At 40.6% G+C, this 22,090-nt stretch overlaps 1 protein-coding gene across 1 annotated transcript; it reads right to left on the bottom strand.

Annotated features, from left to right (window-relative positions):
- Positions 1-250: 250 nt before the first annotated feature.
- LOC146517994 (plakophilin-1-like) lies at positions 251-21,628 on the bottom strand. The gene is made up of 13 exons (XM_085161368.1): positions 21,206-21,628; positions 19,241-19,332; positions 17,955-18,370; positions 17,695-17,842; positions 16,944-17,151; positions 15,286-15,454; positions 4,646-4,763; positions 3,982-4,158; positions 2,110-2,280; positions 1,817-1,970; positions 1,414-1,600; positions 1,135-1,219; positions 251-782 (listed from the first exon to the last, which is right to left on the bottom strand). Exons 1-13 carry the CDS (start codon positions 21,621-21,623, stop codon positions 708-710), a joined length of 2,418 nt encoding a protein of 805 aa, XP_085017494.1. The 5' UTR covers positions 21,624-21,628; the 3' UTR covers positions 251-707.
- Positions 21,629-22,090: the final 462 nt, after the last annotated feature.

Genomic DNA, 22,090 nt, shown 5'->3' with positions numbered 1-22,090 from the left:
GGGTGTGACAAGACATGAAGGAGATTGGAAACTTCTTCATGCTGAACCAGTGACCGTGAAACTTACTATTCTTGGATTACCTTTGCAGCCAAAAGAATATATTTATTTCAGCTTTATTACCAGTACTGTGTTCAATACAGCTAGCTAATTTCAAAATGGCAATCCTACATATGAAATAGATGGACATCCCAACAGCAAAAGTTGTATTTACAAATAGAGATATACATCAAATGTCCTACAGCAGCCATGCTAACAGAATATCATTTATTTTTTTATTTGGTCATGTTATGCATTGTCAAAATTTTTACATGTGCATTACATGCTATGACACACATTTCAGTGCAAGATGAAAGCCAAGGCATTGTGTCACTATATATTTATGCAAGCTCATTGTTCCAAAGTGAAGGCTTGGACACAAACTGTATATAAAAACATGACATGACAGCATTAAAAATGAGAAAAGCAAATAAAAGTGTGCACTTTCGGCATTTTCGCTCTTATTGTACTAGACTTTCACCCATATTCCAACAATGAAACAGAAATTTACAGCATATAAAAGATCATGTAGTGATTTGTTCATGGATGCACTATGTAGAGTTTATGGATGAAATGGGAACTGTTGCAACTCTGCTTCTGTGATTTTATGTCCTGTGGGTGTGTAGACACATTGCAGGTGAGTTACTTCACTTCAGAGGTCTGATAAGCTGTTAATCAACAACTTGGAGTGACCGCTGTACCGCCATGGTGATGTCATTCACAAATAAGGACTTGCTCATCCCTTGCTGCAGGATAAATAGTTAAATATAAATGAGTGTTCTGCATCGGTCAATACCATCGTCTAACAGTAAGCGGTGCATTCAACTCAAACATTAACCTCATTTGCTTTAATGGCAAAGGTAAAATATGATTTATCTTGACAACAAACATGTGCAAACAAAGTCCCCCAAGTGATTTATAAAACCTGAGCTGCGGGATTCCTCAGCTACATCACTCATGTCTCAGTCGTTTTTTAAGCTGGCATTTTAATCCTTCAATCTCTCTAAATGGGATTCTCACAAATACCTGAGGGAGGTGTGGAGTCTAAGGTAAGATAATCGGAGGACACACCCAAACATGGCAGATCTTAGCACTCACCCGTTTCAGGAAGCTTTGTAAATCTTTGTCTGACCAAAGTTTGCAGAGAAACAGGGCAGACGCTTTGCTGGATTTAGGGAAGTATCTATGAGAAGGGGAAGGAAGTGTTTAAACTGGATTGAAAGCATGAAATTCACACGTACTTGGCGTGTACATTTTACAAAAACAAATTCCAAACATATCATAGATATTCCTCACAGCTTGAATAAACCTGTTTGTTTATTTATTTAAGTCATATACAAACCACCAACTTCTCTGCAGTCAAACAAAGAATCGTACATGTTTTTGCTGAGATCGTTCAGGGAGCTTATCAGCTTGTTGTTTAATAAGTTCTTGTTCATCTCGGGATTCTTCATAAACAGGCAGCTGGCAGCCTGGCAGGCCATGGCAAGAGTATCATCAGATTCATTCCCTCCTGTGGTGCCATTGCTGAGGATAACCAGCAGCTCTGGAAGCCCTTTACGACCTTTAATGATAAGATAAACAAAATCCACTGACTGTTTAACACAAACTAATATTTGTAAAGCTGCAAAGGATTTTTCAGGATGATAAATTTCACGGTAAAGACTATTCTATTGTTTTAGGATGATAAAATTAAGAGTAAAATGCCTTTTGTTTAGATTTAGAATAAAGTACACAATAAAGGCAAATACAAAGATTTTGAATTAAAACCAATTCTTACTGATGGCACTGTGCAGGACAGGATTCTTTGTCAAGTTGGCTATTAAATCCACTGTGCTCCTCTGCAGGTTGACTTTTTTTGAATTCAAGAGGGGACTGATAACCTGAAGCCCATTCAGTTTCTGTACAATGGTTTGACCAATTGCCCTGGAGACCTGTGAATACAAGAGCCCATATCAGCCTCTGAACTCAGCAAATGACATGACAGCTGTAGATGCAACCAAAATTAAGTTTAAAAGACAAGTGAAAATTTTATCAGTGTTAGACAGCTATTTGTAACATATTTCTCCTTACGAGGCCTTCCTGTGCAGTGAGACTCTGCAATATTCCACAACAGGCTTCCCGTGTTTCTTCTCGCTGGCTAGAGCCAAGCAAAAACAGGTAACTCTCCAGGGTTTTGGAATGAAACAGCCAGCTTGCCCCAGCAGGTTGTGACTCTTCAATAACTGGGAAGTCAAAATGATACTGGACAAGAAAGAGAACAAGATCTTTATCTATCTCTGGCCTACTAAATTGTCCTCCATAAATGAGTTGAAAAAGCATTTTTTAATCTCTAAATGCAGGTGTTTGTTTTTAAGTAGTGGAGACTTACAGTGTGCATAACAATTTTTGCAGGAACATGAAGTAAATATGGGCAATTCAGAAAAAAGGGATGGTATTGAATGCAATACGGCAGCGGTCCCCAACCCCCGGGCCTCGGACCGGTACCGGTCCGTGAGTCGTTTGGTACTGGGCCGCGAGAGTTGAGGCTCAGGTGTGAAATGTATAGTTTTCAGGGTTTTTATCGGTTTTCAGCGTTATTTTGTTATCGTTTTTATCATTAACTCGGTTTTCCTGGGTCTTTTCACGTGTGTTAGGAATAAATTTTCTTTTTATCGGTACCGGTACTAGTTTTATTTTGTTGTATTTATCCGCGACACCTTAAAGGCCGGTCCGTGAAAATATTGTCGGGCATAAACCGGTTCGTGGCGCAAAAAAAGTTGGAGACTGCTGCAATACGGTACTACACGTTGAAACCCATCCTGCATGCTCTCCTTATTAATGTGCCTATTTGGATTTTTTTTTATACAGCACATTTTATCACAGATGTCAATGTCAAGTTAAAGGAAAAATTATGAGTAGAAATGCAGAAAAAAAGCCATTTCATCACAGGGTCAAGTACACCACACAACAATTCATCCCTCCACCCCCAAAAATCATGTAGCAACTCTACAAAAAGTTTACTACAATTTTGTTTATTGTTAAAAGATTTATTTTAGAGGTCTGTTTGGGTTATAAGCCAACCGTGAAAGAGAAGTTTGGAGATGTACCAAGAGGACACGCCTTTACGATATTTGAAGACTATTAAAAGATTTCTCAGTCTCTGTTGTGACTATTGGATTAGTCATTTCCGTGCATGTCTAAGAACTGTGGTCTTTTGCTTTTTGAGTAAACATTTTTTTAATAACTATTGAGATGGTGAGATGGAGATATAAACCATTTTCTAAGCATCAGTTTCAAATACACTGAAAAAAACATTGATTTTAAGTAATTTTTCAACTTTACATGTAATTTTGTTGCATGAGTAAAATGTAAAACAATACATTTAATAGAACCTGGTAAAATTAAATTTACTTGATCGGTATGCTAAGTGTATTTCTCTTATTGATTAATTATTTGAATAAATAAACCTTTGCTTTTAGTTCTATTCAGGATTAAAAAAAAAAAGTATGTTCTTTAAGTGCTAATATGCTTTTCAGGTGATGTGACTTTAAAAACTGACATCCAAACCCAAAATAATGTTTGAAGAAGATTCTGTCTCTTAGTTTATTATTATTATTTTTTTACAAGAACATGTCAGTTTTTTTTTGAATCAGCTCTAAAAGTTTTATCAAATGAGCAACAGACTGAAGTATAAGGTTACAATTATCACAGACATTTAGGAGCCAGATTGGAAAGTTTCCCACTGTCACTGTCAATTTCAAACACTGGAATTAATAATGACTTCTTTAATGTTGGCGCAAGTAATAAATCATTTGTCACCCTTCCAGCAGAGGGGAAAGGTAGGGACAACAGGTTCTGTCTAGACTGACAGCTACTTGTAGGTACTTTTTAAACTACTTCTGATAGTTCAAAAGTACTACTTAGGACTTTATCCATTCTAATATGTGCATTTGTCTTTCTCACCTCACGTTCTAGTGATTTGCTCCGAGTGCTGAAACAACCGATGGGACTGATATTGTCCTGGCTGTTGCTCCCGTATATGTTTTTACCCAAAGCATTGATCCTGATGAACAGCTCAGGAGCCTCGGCCTCCAGCTGGAATGTCAGATTGTGCAGGATGCACACACAGTTTTCGACTGACTGATTTCAACAGGGGAAAACATAGAGACGATAACAGACATGCATAAGAGTTCATTGAGTTCACTGACATGAAACGTGCAATGTAAACTAATAAAAAAGATGAATTCAAATGAATTTTTATTGACATAGCACCTAATCAAAACAGTTGCGTCAAGGCGCTTTATACTATAACCCTACAATAATAAACATAGAATAATGGAGACAGATTTTCAATAATTATAATAATTACATCATGAGTTATTATGGAAAATTACTGTAAAACGACAGATGGTTCTTTAAGATCATTTGATTACATAACAAAACTTTGTGGCACTAAATGTGAAAGTCAGTTAGAGCAGGTAATTATGCAGATTTAAATAATAAGCACTTTTTGAGAACTTTCTAGGTTCTAAAAAGCACATGTACAAGCTGAGCACAGCAGTTACCCTGCTTTCTCTATAGCATGTTATGCAAAACTTACATATACAATGCTTTTCACACAGTTTACCTCATCATCTTGTTTTCCTGTTTGCACACACGCTTTGATATAAGCGACCAAACAGTCGATCAGACTCCGACATTTTCTCATTGTCTGTCTGTAGCTTTGCTTAGAACAGCTGAGGTTTCTGTTGAAATTAAAACACAAGATACATGCTAATTAGACACCCCAGAGTAAGAAATACTGTTGGCAAACCCATCTACAAGCAAAGTATATAAATACTTTACTCAGTCACTGTATGTACTCCACTGTGTTTATCTGTCAGACTAAAGCAGTTACACAAGGCCTCACAGAAAAGGTATCAAGATTCCCTTGAAAGAAATCACATCTAAGAACAATCGAACCTTACCTTAAAAGTAAACAATGTTAATCCTGTACAGTCATTATTAAAACAGAAAACAAACAGCTGCAATGTAGAACAATACAGGAAGTCAGGCAGGTGCTTTAGATTGGAGTCATGTTTTTAGCTGATACCCTATCATACTCTATGTTATTAGATTACAATGTATTACCAATAATTACAACAGACCTCTCAAGACAATCCTTCAAAAGCAGCAACCCCAATGAGCAACCCTGATAAAGAAGCTAGCTTACCTTAAAAAAAACACTCATACATATTTTTTAAACACATGTTCAAATTGACTCAAACAGATTTTTGAGTTAATAAACTACCTTGTGTGCATCCATTATAACAATGGAACAACAATACTCAATAAGGCTGTAGTGTTTAAATAATGTTCAGTTGTTACTAAGGGGCCAAAGGTGTGCAAAGATGATGTCCCAGCAACCCTCAGCAGCCAGAACTGTTCATGCAAGGCAGGCTGGATCATTATAACTAGGGATGGGTATCGTTTAGGTTTTATCCGATACCGGTGCCAAACTGGTACTTTTGAAACGGTGCCGGTGCTTAAACGGTGCTCAAACCGGTGCTTAAAGAATGGAGAACACAAAATTGGTCCAAAAACCTCTCATGTTCAGCTGTTTTTTTGTAAAAAGATAACAATGTTAGCCTTTTCTGCAGCTATAGGGCATATATGGCATCACTCTTGGCTGGAAGCAGTGCTTAAACAAAAACAAACTTTGTCCAAAAACCTCATGTTTAACTGTTTTCCACTTTTTCTTTAGTCATTTTAGCCTTTTTGGCCAGGGTGAAGGGAGTATCTGCCATCAAACAAGAAGACAGCCGCATGTAGCTATGATGATGTTTGCTAGTTCACCTTACATGCATTAATGTAATAACGTGGTTAGCCTACTGAACGTAAATTACACACGAACATCATGAAGCTACTCACGCAGAGAAGAACGGCTGCTGCTGCCATCATCATCCGTCACCACCACACCCGCAGGAGATGCGCTCGGTGTGAGGTCTCGCAGCAAGCTATCAAATACGGCGCATTTTTCTGCTTTAAAAAAAAACAACGCTATGCGTCGCCAGGTGTTTCATCGGATTTGAGGTGTTACCTCCTTTGACAGTATCACAGTATCACCTTAAAGCACTTGTTGCAGGCTGCTGAGTTTGCATATTTTGCTGTGAAGTACAGCCAGACTTTTGACTGCTTCGCCTTGGGCATTTTTAATCTGTAGCTCTGCTCTAAAAGTACGTACGTACCTGGGCCCGCCTACTATCCTCGTGTAACGGGTGTATTAAAAAATAATTTATATTTCACCAAAGATCCATCCTGCAGTGTTATCTTGCATTGTCAGTATTGGTTATGTATATGTGTTTATTTATATATGTTTATTTTCTGTATTTATATTTTGGGAGCTTTTATTTTGTTTGTGTGACCTTTGACTTCCCGCGAAGTCACTTCCTGTAGCTGCGTGCTATTTTCCTCAGTCGCCTAGAGGCCCCGCTGAGGAGAGGTGCGCGTACGCTAGTGTTCTCAGTTACAGAGCGAATAAACACAGTTAAAGTAACTAAAAGTAATTCAAACACTGCTCGTCCCCTTTGTGCATTTTGTCTCACAGTTCTGTTTGATGTTTTAGTGTAAATTAGTTTTTCTGTCGAGTACAGCACTTTATTGTAACATGCTAGTTAGCTAATCTCAGATGAGAGCATAGGAGCATGCACGTGGCTTCACATGTGGTCCGCTATCCTTCTCTCTCCCTTGAAGGTGTTCATGCAGAAGTCCAGTAGTGAAGTGAAGTCGCTGTACTGTTTTGTTTTTATTTTAACAGGTATGTGAGCTCCCTCTTTTATTTTTGTGTCATGTGAATTGGTTATATCTTTTGTTTGTGATTTATGTTCACTGTTTCAACTTGCTCTTAGATGCATGTAACTAAAAAAATATGTAAAATTGCCACTGGTAAATGAAGTCTCCCTAAAGTATAATTTTGTTGATGAGGTAATTGTCACTATATGTTCACGATGCAGTGCATTTTCGTTTGTTATATATGATTATAAATACATTTTAGCAGTATTGGTTGTTAATTGGATTTATTGTGATGTTGCACCTCAGTCGCCTAGAGGCCCCGCTGAGGAGAGGTGTTCATGCAGAAGTCCAGTAGTGAAGTGAAGTCGCTGTACTGTTTTGTTTTTATTTTAACAGTTCTGATAGAATAAATCCATCCAGCTGGCAAGGTGAGAGCTGACTCCTCTGGTCATTCGCACAACACAACGCAGAGAATTAATGGCAATCAGAGTTTAAGGCCAGACCGGCTACAGTGGTGCCGTGACCCGGATCCACACCACTTCAGACTTGCTCATCGTGGTTCGTGGAGACGCGATCAACATCAGTTTGGCCACCAGAGGTTGCTGTAATGGACAATGTAATGTAAGCTTTGAACACAAATCCCAAGCGTTCTAGGAAACACTTGCACCTTTTTTTTGGACTGTTGTTTACAAGGTAAATTTAATTCTGCTGTTTGCATTGTACATATGTTAGAACAATGGATGACGAAAAAGTTTCAAGTGACGGGTTCAGCTTTGCCATGGGAAGAGGGAGGGTAATTGAGGGGTTGCCTAGTACACCAGTTCGTAGTGCAGGCTCCCCAGCTTTCTGTTCCACTCGCATACTTGGTTGCACATCTTCCAGTAGTGGTAAAGGTAAATCATTCTCAGACCCTTCAGCCACAGCAGACCCAGCATTAAATGACCTGATAACACACATAGCGCAACAGGTGGGGCAGACCATTAGGGATCAGTTGAAAAAGGAATGTGGGGAAAGGGATGACGGGGCCGCACAAGCTCAGAGCAGTGTAAGCCAGCCACCCAGTGAGCCCACTTACCTTAACCTGACTGGGGCAAGGCTAGTCCTGCAGTCAGATGTGAGAGAGCCTCCAGTCTTCAGAGGAGATGGGTCGGATAAACATACAGTCTGTGAGTGGGAGGAGCTGATGAGAATGTATGTCAAGAAGCGAGCAACACCCCTTCAGGAACAGTACCAAGAAATAATGTTCAAGTTGATGGGCAAAGCTAAGGACATTGTAAGAATAACTCTGAGAAGCACCCCATCGTTAAAACCTTGTGAGAATCCAAATGTTATATATGACATACTGAGGTAACATTTCAGTGACATGACATATTCGTGTATGCCTATGGCCGATTTCTACAGCACAGTTCCAGTGCCAGGAGAAACTCCTGTAGAATATTGGGTCAGACTGAATAAGGCAGTTGATGCAGCAGAGGAAAGCCTGAAGAGGCTCGGACGGCACATGGAGGATCCCTGCCAGGAGGCAGCCATGATGTTTGTGAAGTACTGCCCTGATCCCACCCTTGCTGCTGTTTTCAAGTTCAAGGCACCAGATAAGTGGACAGCCAGTGAGATTCAGGAGCATGTGAATCGGTACCAGCTTGAGATGAAAGAGCGTATGCTCCCCAGGTCTAAGTGTCTCACACCAGTTAAAGCTAACATCCAGACCCCTGCAGCTGATGGTCTAGCGACATCAATGCACCTGGGAGAAACACAGGTGCAGGCGGGATCAAATGAGACAGTAAAGGCCCCTTGTAACGACAGTTGCCTGAAATTACTAATCAGCCTTTTTGACCATGCTTTGTCGCAGAATAACCAGGTTGCAGACAAGCAGCTTCCTCCAGGTCAGGCCCGACCCAGATGTTGTAGAGTATGCCAGTCCCCTGAACATTCTACCCTTGCGCATTGTAGGCAGAAACACCTATGCCTTGCATGCTTTGAGCCAAACCATATTAAGAGAAACTGCCCTCGTCGCTCACCTATTCAAAGGCACCCTGCCTCCCAACCTCATGACACCCAGCCTTTAAACTAGCTGGCCCGCATTTGGTGAGGGGATGTGTGGGCACAGATGTTGAAACCCTCGGCAGTGATGATGTTGAAAAGCATTACATTAAAGCATGTGCAGCCGCACCAGATGGTGTTAAGGTGGTAGTACAAAACACACAGAGAGTTGGCCCGTTTGACAAACTGTTTTACACTCCTGTCAGCATTAATAACAGACATCACATGCAGGGTATGCTTGACTCTGGTTCCATGGCGTGCACACTCAGTGAGCAAGCAGAACAGAGTATGCTGAGTGAGAATATACTGCCAGAACCCACTCCCCTGCCTCAAGAAATAGTGCTAGTAGGCTGTGGTGGCACACTTACCAAGCCCAAATGCATGTATGAAGTTGAAATGAAACTGTATGGAGAGACCTGTATTGTTCCCATCCTTGTAGTGCCAGGTCAACGTGATGATATAATCATTGGCACGAATGTCATCCGGTTTCTCATGCATCAGTTGAAAATAACCAATGACTATTGGCGCCTCGTGTCAGGTGGCGGTTGTCCTCCAGAGTGTGAGCAGTTTCTTGACCTCATGGCTAATTCATCCCGATGGAGAGGTGAAGAACTCCCAGACAAGATCGGCACAGTCAAGCTTCAGCAGTCAGTCACCTTGTTAGCAAGACAAGAGCATCTAGTCTGGGGCAAGCTGCCGAGTAATGTCTCTATGTCACCAGGGAGCACAGTGATTGTTGAAGCCACTTCATCAAAGTCCATGCCACGTAACATCATGGTTGGCCGCATCATAACGCCATTGTGGGGTGATAGGTGGGTTCCCATGAAGGTCACTAACCTGTTGGATAAACCAGTCACCCTGAAAAGAAACAGTAAGTTGGCTGACGTGTCCCCTTGTGTTGCTGTTGAGGATTTTGAAGTTTTCCAGGGCACCTGTCGACCCCAGAAATCTGTGCAGGAGGAAGAGAAGGATGATGCCCACCTCACTGATCTTAAACAGAGACTAAAACACGTTGGGCTCAGTGAAATTGATATTGACCTGTGCCATGTTGGTCAAGGGGGGAAGGAGAAATTGGTTAAAATGCTTGAGAAGTACAATGACATTTTCTCCAAGCATACACATGACTGTGGCAAGGCCGAAGGCTTTGTACACCGCATCAAGCTCACTGATGAGAGGCCATTCCGCCTTCCTTACCGCCGAGTCCCTCCAGCACATTACCAAAAGCTGCGACAAGTTTTGTTTGAAATGGAAGAACAGGAAATCATCAGAAGGTCCGTGAGCGAGTATGCCTCTCCACTGGTGTTAGTGTGGAAAAAGGATGGTAGTTTAAGAATCTGCACTGACTTCAGATGGCTGAATGCAAGGACCCTGAAAGATGCACACCCACTGCCACACCAGTCTGACTGCCTTGCTGCATTGGGTGGAAATACCTACTTCAGCACCATGGATCTGACCTCGGGATTTTATAACATCCCTATGGCAGAGGAAGACAAGAAATACACAGCATTTACAACCCCAATGGGATTGTTTGAGTACAACAGAATGCCCCAAGGACTCTGTAACAGCCCCGCCTCATTCATGCGAATGATGCTCAGTATTTTTGGGGATCTGAATTTCAGTAGTCTGCTGTGCTATCTCGACGATCTGCTTGTATTTGCTCGGACAGAAGAAGAGGCCTTGGAGCGGCTAGAGACTGTGTTTCAGCGCTTGCGCATCCATAACCTCAAACTAAGTCCTAAGAAATGCCACTTAATGAGGTCATCAGTCAAGTTTTTAGGCCACATTATAGATGGCAATGGAGTGGCTGTGGACCCAGCAAAGGTTGAGGTCATAGCAAAGATGACAAAGGCTGAATTGATGGAGGATGATGGCTGCACCCCGTCAGTTAAGAGGATTAAGTCATTCCTGGGGATGATATTCTACTATCAGCATTTCATCCCTAGCTGCTCCTCTATGGCCAAGCCTTTGTTTGCCCTCACTGCTGGACAAAAGAGGAGAGGGAGAGTTAAAACAGGCACCAATGCTGGTGTATACAGAAAGCTGAAGCCCTCTGACTGGACAGATGAATGTGACGCAGCTCTGTCTAATCTGAAAGAGAAGCTGTTGAATTGTGTAGTCCTTACACATCCAGACTTTTCTTTGCCTTTGATATTGTCCATTGATGCTTCATTAGATGGGCTCGGTGCTGTATTGTCACAAATACCAGCTGGACAGCAGAAAGCTCGTCCAATTGCTTTTGCAAGTAAGACCCTGAGCAATTCACAGAAAAAGTACCCAGCCCACAGGCTAGAGTTTTTGGCATTGAAATGGAGTGTGTGTGAGAAGTTCAGTCACTGGCTAAGAGGTCATCCCTTTACAGTGTGGACAGATAACAACCCTCTCACCTACATCATGACAAAACCAAAGCTTGATGCTTGTGAGCAGCGTTGGGTGTCCAAGCTTGCTCCTTACGCATTTGATCTGAAGCACATACCTGGTACCAAGAACGTCGTAGCTGATGCTCTCAGCAGAGACCCCTTTGCAACAACAGTCAGCCATAGGCTGATCACAGAGCAGTACAGTCACCTCCTTGCTGAATCTGAGAGTGTCAGTTCTGAGGGAATACAAAATGCATTCCGTTTGAAGGTCCAAGGTCAACGTGTGGACACACCACCTTTCCGCACCACAAGACTGCAGCCGCCCTCGTTTCAGCCTGGGTGTGATGCTATGGATGTTAAGGCAATCCTGGATTTTCACAGTGAGTGGGATCTGGCTGCTGAAACAAGGGCTGTGGAACTGTTCCAGTCAGTTCAGGACTTAGTGTTGCCAGGACAGGAGTCATTTCCTGTGTCCACACTAGAGGAACTCCAGCATAGCCAGGAACTTGATCCCAGTATTTCAAAGATCTTACCATTTGTCACAAGGAGAAGGCGACCTTCCAGGCGTGAAAGGGCAGGATTTGATGCGAAAGCCATGGTGTTATTTAAACAGTGGGAAAGGCTTAGGATCCAAAATGGAGTTCTCTATCGGATCACAAAGGACCCCCTGGGTAAACAAAGGAGACATCAGTTTGTTTTGCCTGACAGTCTCAGAGCAAAGGCATTGAATGGTGTCCATGATATTGCAGGACATCAGGGGCAAGCGAAGACTTTATATCTGGCAAGACAACGGTTCTTTTGGCCGAAGATGGAGTCTGATATAAAAGAGTATGTCAAATGTTGTCAAAGATGCATCCTGGCCAAAACACCAGAACCCTCTGCTCGAGCCCCACTTGAGAGCATCAGAACCTCCGCTCCTATGGAGCTGGTGTGTTTGGATTTTTGGAGTGCGGAGGATAGTAAGCTACGCTCAGTAGATGTTCTTGTCCTTACGGATCATTTCACTAAGCTAGCCCATGCCTTCCCTTGCACAAACCAGACTGCAAAACAGGTGGCTAAGAAACTATGGGACCATGTTTTCTGTGTGTATGGGTTTCCTGAGCGGATTCACTCCGATCAGGGGGCAAATTTTGAAAGTGAGCTCTTGGCAGAACTGCTCAAGTTCTCGGGGGTCTCCAAATCCCATACTACGGCATACCATCCCATGGGAAATGGAGGGACTGAGAGGTTTAATAGGACACTTGGCAACATGCTTAGGTCCTTGCCCCTCAGAGAAAAGAACAAGTGGCCTCAACAAATACAGAGTCTGACATTTGCATATAATGCAACTGTACATGAGACCACAGGTTTTGCCCCATTTCAGCTCATGTTTGGCCGCATCCCGAGGCTCCCCGTTGATGTGATGTTTAAACAGGTGCTCTGTGATCCTGTAGTTGTGGATCAAAAAAGTTATGTGAAAACACTCATGTCACATCTTCATGAGGCAGCTAAGATTGCCCAGACTCATGCCATCAAGGAACAAGACAAACAGGCAAAAGGATATAACAGAAAAGTAAAGGGCACTCATCTGAACATAGGAGACAGAGTACTCATTGCAAATAAGGGTGAAAGAGGAAAGAAGAAACTTGCTGACAAGTGGGATGCAACAGTGTACACAGTCAGAGACAGAAATCTGCAGACTCACACATACAAGTTGGAAGATGGCAGAGGCAACATAAAGGTGGTACATCGCAACCTGGTTTTAAATATCAGCTTCCTGCCAGTAGTGACCGCTGAACTGTGTGACACTGGATCAGAGGGATGGTCATGTGCGTCAGACCAGTTAGATTCCTTGGATGAGGAGACCGCAGAGGACAGGACCAGTGCTTGGATCAACTCAGATGATGATGAGAGTCAGGAGACCCTGAGTGAGGGACTCTCAGGATTGGGCAAGACAAGTCAACAAGCTCCAGAGGTGGTTGCAGGGGATTCAACCCAGTGTTCCCTGATGGGAGAGGACTGCCCAGACAGAGACACAGACTTGGACAGTTTGGTAGCAGAACCTGACTTAGACTCCCCGTCTGTGTTAGATACATTTTCAGAAACTGCACTCACTCACTCGCATCCATCATACACAGATCGTGATGCACACACCAAGCCCCTACCAGTAGCCCCAGTGCATGTCGCCGACGCGCAGATGCCTCCAACGGATGTGTGTCATGATGTGGGTCCACAAGGACAGCCACGGGCAGGCCCGGACAACGTTGTCATGACGCGAGCCGGCCGAGTCAGTAAAAGAGTTAATCGACTCATTGAGTCCATGGTTCAAAAGCCTTTTGGCTTTAAGCGTTTGGCAAATTCAGTTAGCAGAAGGTCTCAGTCTCTTCTTACGCTGTTTTAAGTAAACCCAGGTGTTTAGAGATCTTTCTGTATTTTGATTCTAGGGGACAGTATCATTATGGCACAATTAAATACATAGTGTGTTTTTAAGGTATTGATGTGTGTGGATGGCCGGGAATGTGTGTGGTGTAAATGGCATCACACTGATCTAAGAAAGGCTGAGGCCTGATCACCCTCATGCTCTTTCTGAACCTATCTGGTAGGTGGCTTATACAGCTGAGACTAGAGCTTATAGCTCGGAGGTTTAAACCCGTGCCCAGGAGCCATAAATTCTGTAGATTTGTCCCTGTGTTCCGATTAGATTGTTCACCTGACTGTTCTGGATTTTGGTGAAATCTAGGAGGGGTGGATGTAACGGGTGTATTAAAAAATAATTTATATTTCACCAAAGATCCATCCTGCAGTGTTATCTTGCTTTGTCAGTATTGGTTATGTATATGTGTTTATTTATATATGTTTATTTTCTGTATTTATATTTTGGGAGCTTTTATTTTGTTTGTGTGACCTTTGACTTCCCGCGAAGTCACTTCCTGTAGCTGCGCGCTATTTTCCTCAGTCGCCTAGAGGCCCCGCTGAGGAGAGGTGAGCGTACGCTAGTGTTCTCAGTTACAGAGCGAATAAACACAGTTAAAGTAACTAAAAGTAATTCAAACACTGCTCGTCCTCTTTGTGCATTTTGTCTCACAGTTCTGTTTGATGTTTTAGTGTAAATTAGTTTTTCTGTCGAGTACAGCACTTTATTGTAACATGCTAGTTAGCTAATCTCAGATGAGAGCATAGGAGCATGCACGTGGCTTCACATGTGGTCCGCTATCCTTCTCTCTCCCTTGAAGGTGTTCATGCAGAAGTCCAGTAGTGAAGTGAAGTCGCTGTACTGTTTTGTTTTTATTTTAACAGGTATGTGAGCTCCCTCTTTTATTTTTGTGTCATGTGAATTGGTTATATCTTTTGTTTGTGATTTATGTTCACTGTTTCAACTTGCTCTTAGATGCATGTAACTAAAAAAATATGTAAAATTGCCACTGGTAAATGAAGTCTCCCTAAAGTATAATTTTGTTGATGAGGTAATTGTCACTATATGTTCACGATGCAGTGCATTTTCGTTTGTTATATATGATTATAAATACATTTTAGCAGTATTGGTTGTTAATTGGATTTATTGTGATGTTGCACCTCAGTCGCCTAGAGGCCCCGCTGAGGAGAGGTGTTCATGCAGAAGTCCAGTAGTGAAGTGAAGTCGCTGTACTGTTTTGTTTTTATTTTAACAGTTCTGATAGAATAAATCCATCCAGCTGGCAAGGTGAGAGCTGACTCCTCTGGTCATTCGCACAACACAACGCAGAGAATTAACGGCAATCAGAGTTTAAGGCCAGACCGGCTACACTCGGAAACGTAAAATGATTGGCTAGAATTCAAAGTGTGTCACAGCTCAGGAAAAAAAAGCACCGAAATGAAGCACCGAAATGTGCGCTGCTTTTCGGTCTGGTTACTACCGTTTATGTCAGAACCGGTGCCATCATGGCACCGGACACCGGTACCCATCCCTAATTATAACCCAGTAAAATAATTCAGTAATTAAGGAAAACAATTATAAAAGATTGTTAGATAATGCAAACTTTACTGGTTGTTTGATATGTATTTACTGCTCAGAAACACCAAACAGTAAAGGAAAAGCAATGAATTCATTGGTGATGCTCCGCTAGAACATGATTCGTCTTACCTAAGACATCCTGTGGTGTGAAAAAAGATGTCAGCATCTTTACTGTTCCCAATGAGCTGGTTGGGACCTGTTGTGTAAGGAAGAATTACACGCTCCATTAAAACAGGCAGTGCACTCTTCAACAGCTCTGGCTTCAGATGGTCTACAGAAGACAGATTCCACAGAAGACCTGGAAAGATAAGGAAACATGACCGGTTAGATCAAAATGTCAATCAACACTCAAAAAAATGAAATTGGGTGGTTGTTACATTTACAAAATTCAAACTTGTAATGTCAACAAAATATTTTCATGTTTCTGTGGTGAACGTAATTAAATCATGTAGGATCTGCATAAAATCCAGCAACTTAATTTGTTCTTATTGAGATGACATGATACGATCTAGTAAGAGTGGTTAGTTGCCTGTATTCACAAAATTCACAAGATCACACAAGAGTTCAAACCACAGGAAAATCACTAGGGTTAGAAGAGACAGACAACCATACACACACTACATATATGCCTTTGCTATTTATTGCGGTTTAACCTGTAAAGGACAAAAACGTACAGAAAATTCTATATAAAGCCTTGTAATCATAGTTTCCCTATTTTTTTTTAAGTCTAGATTGACAGCTCGGTGGCACGGTGGTTAGCACTGTTGCCTCGCAGCAAGAAGGTCTTGGGTTCAAATCTGTAATTTGGCCAAGTTTGCAGTGGGCTCTCTCTGGGTACTCTGGTTTCCTGCCACAGTTAAAGTCATGCATAAATTAGAGTTACGTTAATTGAAGTTTCTAAAATATCTGTGAACATGAGTGCAAATGGTTGTCTGTCTCTCTGTGATAGACTGGTGACCTGTCCAGTACTCTGACTCCCACCCTATCACATCTGGGCTAGGCCCCAGCGTCACTGCAACCCTGGTAAAGATAAGAGGAGTGCAAGTTATTATAAATCCCTTAACATTTTATGTTAACCAGACTCTAGACTTTGTTACACTTTGTTGAACACTCCAAAAAAAATAACTATTTAAATGAACGTAAAATAATCATGGAAAGGATTTCCACATTAATAAATGGCTTTCTATCACGATTAAGCATTTTTATTGCACTAACGTAATTTGCATGGGTTGGATCAACTCAATTAAATTAAGTTGGACTCAACTGTAGTAAAACAGTTCAATCATCATTAATTAATCAAGTTAGTCCAACTCAAGTACATCAAGTTGGAATAACAGAATTGCATAATGCTAAAATAAAGCAATTTAATTACGTGGAAATTCTTTCCATGATTTTTTTTATGTTCATTCAAAGAGTTATTTTTTTGAGTGAAATAGTCAATCACTGCCTGTCGCAAAAATATAAAAGAATTCATGCTGATTTTATAGGTTTAGGTTTTGGCTGTTTTCTCAACTGTTTTACTATTTTACGTGTTATTCAGATGCAATCATAGAGTTAACTGTTCCTTCTTCAACACATTTACAGAATCTTTGTTTAACTGCACCTAAATGAAAGCCCTTTGGGTAGTTTCCTCTGAAAAACAGTAAACATATATAATGTGCCAGAACTTGATGAGTATGTAAACACTGTTATGTGATACTACACACCAGTTGCTCCATGTCAGACTTGTTTGGTTAGGTGTGTGTCCGTTTGTATAGAGGTGCATATTTCAGTGTGATAATATGTACCTGTCAGTTGTTTCTGTAGCTCTGAAGAGTTTGCATCTTTAAGCAGAGCAGCAGCCTGCGTGATGCCACCGCAGCGCTGTATCTCCTCTTTGTTTTTCTCGTTTTTGAAGGACAAGTTACGAAGAGCAGCTGAGACTGTAGAGGTGACTTGCAAACTGGGGCTGCGCAGCAGATTCACCAACGGAGGAATGCCATTAAGCTTTAAGACCTGTGGGAACACATGACTTCAGGATAAGTGCAGCTTGGAATCATTTTTTTATTAGAAAGAAAATGATTTTTGTTCAAGTGATCATTTAGTGTTGAATCCATGTGAAGCTTAATATAAAATGATTGCATTATTAAAGAGCATGAAGTACATTTTTAACAATGGTATAACTTAGCAGCTACTCAATATTTGCTGTAATTGGAAACTGCTACTACAAATCCAATAAAGCGTCACTGAATAAATTATGACTGAAATCTGAAGGATTTTAAGTTTAACTGGTTTTGGTAATATGCCAGTTGCAATTTTTTTAGAATATCAAATAAAAGATTATTTATATAGCACCGCATCACAAAAGTCAGCTGAAGGTGCTTTTTACTGTAACACAAGTGATTCATATTCAATGTATTTCCTTCACCTTTGTCATTTGCTATGTCTCATAAAAGCAATACTGATCCAGGTTACACTTAGGAGGAAATGATAAGCATTCCAACACCACAGCAAGATAAGATAAAAACATATGAACATATTAAGAATGAGGTAAGCTACCTCCTCTTTAGCTTTGTCGTCAATAAAAGTGTTGTGCTGGATGCAGGAAGCTCCACAGTGCTGATACGTCTCCTCATCACTGGCTAGATAGTCCACAGCCTCCTTCATAGTAATATCAGCTTTATCAATTTTGGTATTTCCATTGGAGCTGTGAAAAAAAATATTTAGATATTTGTTTTTTTATTAGCAATTTTGTTTAATCATAACATAAAATTTAAATGTGAAATTTAGGAAATGATAAACTGTATTTTCCGCCTCACCCAGAATCCATTTTGCTTTTGAATGAAGGCTCGGTAACGGTCGGCTTTGGGGATTTAACTGTGTCTATTCGACTGTATATGAACTGATTGTTTGCTTTAGTCAAACCGTTTGCAGCACACTGCGGTGGGGGTACCGTGGTCTTCGCTATAAACTGGCTGGTGGCTCTTTGTGACCTGCTGGCACCAGTCTTCATGGTTTGGATTCTCTTTGTTGGGCCCGAACGTGATGGCACAGTGCGCTGATGCAATACCATATTGGGCTCGCTGCGGCTGCTGTTGCTCTGACCGACTCCCATAGGCCCAACAGGGGCATAGTGACTCTTATATTGATAGGCAGAAGATACTGTGTATCTGTTCGCACTGGATCCCTGGGAGATGTTGGCTTTTTGCTGGGTACTGTTTTTCTCATAGCTGAGCTGCAGAGCCACAAAAAAGATACATGTGTTTGCAATCAAATATATTACTGTGTCACGAAGACTTCTTTTACCAGCACTGAGACTCGCATGGAGCAAATCAAACTGTGAAAGAGCGTTTTGGTTTGCAACCCTGTGGTGTAATGCCTGGCAAGCTGTTAAATCGATTTTTGTGGGAGGAGCCTCTGGAAGGATCTGAAAACAATTTTTGTGTCTTCACGTTTTCTATTCAAACCTTGTATTTACAAAGATAGATAGCTACATCTATACATATACATAAAAGAAATAAAATAATAAAATAACAATAAATCAGTACTTCTCAAAAATAGCAATGCAGGTAAGATTTTAGAAGGTTTGGGTGTCGAGCTAAAATTACCCCACAGGACTTGTCTCTAAAAATATTCTGACTCTTGAATGATTCCAAAAATACATGTGGAAAAAATAAGGAAACAAGATTAAACTTGATGTGTGATTTTGAATCCAACCCTCAAAGGGTTAATGATTGACCATTGTTACACAATTTCGTTCTCAACAAGTCCCACAATGTGTGTCAGTGGAATATTTCATTCACCCACTATCTGATGGTTGATTTAAGAATTCCTTTATTTTTTTAAAAATATAAAATAAAAATTGATAATAGCGTCACTAATTAAACAACGAAAACAATAATAATAATAATACTAATAAAAGAAGATGTTATAATGTATGTGGTATTTTTTAAATTTAATACAGTCTAAAATAAGGCTTTAATATAAATAATGTCTTTTGGTAGTTTTTTGCCACAATTCCGAAAATGTCAGGAATCATTCCTAAATGCCACAAAATATTTGTGTTTACAAATAGTGAGAAAAAAAAAGATATTCATAATCTTACATTTCTAGAGTAGGCATTCTTAAGAAGCGTAATTCCATTTGTGCTCTGCGGTGATTTTGGAATTTCTTCAAACACAGAGTCATACGTAGGGCCTGAGGAGAAATGTAGACATTATTAAGCTGTAAAACAGTACAATAATCCCCTGATTTATGATCACTAATTTACAGCATTTGCCTTTAGCAAAAAAAGTTAAACTTCTTTTTTTCTGTCGGCATATCTGATGTAGTGTTTATGCATAAATTTACCGTGCTGATAGAAAAAAGAAGGAAAGGAAATAAAAGTTAGACAACACTTCAGCCTAGTAGAAAGCAGAGGCCTTAAGTGGGAGCATAAATATATCAGCGTCTGTAAGGGTTCTTGTCTTTAAACATGTAACGGTCACACTGGAACTCTCATTTTATGAATCCATATATTAAATTCTGTGAGAAAGCAACACTACACATGTGACATCCACTAACTTTTGGTTTCTTCCTGAAAGAAAGCTTCACCGCGCTCTCTCTTTTAGCTCTATTACGCCTTTCCTCATAACACCCACATAACTGATTGCACTCTGTTTGTTAGTTAGGCTGCTGAACAAGTGTCCATTTGTTTACTGACCTCTATGTGCACACTCTGCAAACTGTGTTGTGCTGGACTTGCTTTCTGACATTACTCAAATTATTTCTGAAGTGCATCCTATTGTAGCTCTGTAAGGTCAGTTTTGCAGTATTTGCGCTTCATAACAGTCTTACGTTTGTCTTTAAAGCTATACAGGCTTCTATTGTCATTTCTATTGCACCGATACTCTGAATCCTCAGTTTGTGACTTGTATTTAGGTTATGTAGCGTCTCTTATAAAAATCCAATCTTTGTTAAATGTTATATTGTGAATAAATATTATTTCCTCCCCACACTTTTTATAGTAAATGAACATTTGTCATACTTCCTGTGGTATAGTAAAGCTGAGCTATGTCAAAAACATCTATAATAACTTAATTAAATAATTTACACCTATCTTTCTTATTTCAAAATGTTTCTTATATTTTAAACACAGGTATGTGATTTGCTTGTGTTGTTTCTTTTCTTTTGTAGTAGTAGATATGATTTAAAAGTACACAGATCAGAGGTGACATATATTTTTTTTGCAGTTTATGCTGCACATTCAGTTGCACAACCAGTACATTTTGTTAACAAAAAAGCCTAAATTATGGTTAAATGCCTTCTCAGTACTACTGGGGGGAAAACAGGATAGAAACAAGAATACTGAAGCCTTTAAGCAATTTATCAGTTATTAAAAAAAATTCTATCCTGATGCAAGGGGTCTCCTCTCCTGACCTGACGATGCACCCATGGAACACAAGGGCTCAATGATCAGATGAATAAGCATAAAAATGCAACAAATCAAATGCTATCTTAATTCAAAGCTGACGTTGAGCTGATGTCGAGTACTCTCCAGCACAATCAAACACTATGCATCAGGTAATCTTTCAGAAAATATTAGAATCCAGAGACTTGGAGAACCAATAGCAAGGCTTGACTGATTCTCTTGTTATAACCATAACAAAAAGTCATTTTTTCATTTTGCTTTGATGCATTGTATTATTCAGCTTGAGCTACAGTTTCTCTGTAATTAAAAACAGAATATTATCAACAAAAACATATACAAATGATTAGCATATTAATATGAAGTTTCGGTTTATGTTGGCTTCATATTCGAACATAAAAAGTTATGAATTTCGTCTTGAGGGACTAAGGAGAGATGGTTTTGTGTTCTGTATAGACCTTAAACGGCGAAACCCAAACGGGGGAAACACGTTTCTTGAATGGCTTTCTACGCGCTAGCCTTTGAGTCCTGAAGAAGACGACAGGGTCAACGTTTTTAACTGCTTTCTTTCACTTTCAGGCTCACAATCTCCAAGATCTCCTCCTTGATACTCCTAAGCGTCCAAAGCTGTATCTGTGCTCTGGGTGTCGTGACTGATCTTACTTGTTGGAGGCAAAGAAGTAGATCCACTCCTGCTGCTGGTGCTGGACCTCGACTTTGTCCGCTTCATACTTTGAACTTGCTCCAGGACACGTTGCTGTGCGCTTCGGTTCCGGTTAACCGACGGCATCGCAAGTGACGTGTCGTCCACATTCCCGATGGAAATGACAGATTTTAACGGGTTTCCTTTCGACATTTTGCTAAATGTCCCGACGGCTCCGCGGGAGATAAGTGAAATTCGACAGCCACCGAACGTGCAGTCTGAAGAAAGCGCACCTTGCCCTGCCCTGCGCAATAAACCGCGCCCATACGGACACAATAGGACGACAGGACTGCCGTAGCGTGACACTTTTACTTTTTTCTGTTGTTTTAACATATAAGTATAAGAAACCGTCTGGCAAAGAACATAACATAGGCGCATTTAAAGTACTGGAAAATAATAACAGTGAAGCAGTCTATTTCTACTTTATGTAACTTCGTTGTAGTTGCAGTTATGCTGTAAGTAATTATTCACCTAGAAATGAATGCCAGGTTTAGTTTTTGTTTAACCAAAACCTATGACAACGAGAGAAAATACTAGATTTAAAGCACACATTTCAGCAACATGAACTTGTGTATACACACACACACACACACACACACACACACTGTTTGAACTGAAAAGGTCAATAGGCACTCACTCAAAAGATATCTGCTTAAAAACAATCACAGGAGTAAAAACGGATTGAATAACTGAGTGATTAAATGTTGTGTTGTTTGTGTCATGGAAACAAGACTTTTGTTGCCAACTAAAGTCAAGCAAATAAGGAGAAGGAAAAAGAAAGTGTTAAGTGAGGTCAACCCATGTTTAGACCTGTTCACACGCTCTTTTTCCTCCTCCTTGAGCAC

This window comes from Neolamprologus multifasciatus, chromosome 5 (genome assembly GCF_963576455.1).
Source record: "Neolamprologus multifasciatus chromosome 5, fNeoMul1.2, whole genome shotgun sequence".
Classification (NCBI taxonomy): Eukaryota; Metazoa; Chordata; class Actinopteri; order Cichliformes; family Cichlidae; genus Neolamprologus; species Neolamprologus multifasciatus.
The sequence above is the reverse complement of the archived record's forward strand: the minus strand, read 5'-3'. Positions and strand labels throughout refer to the sequence as shown.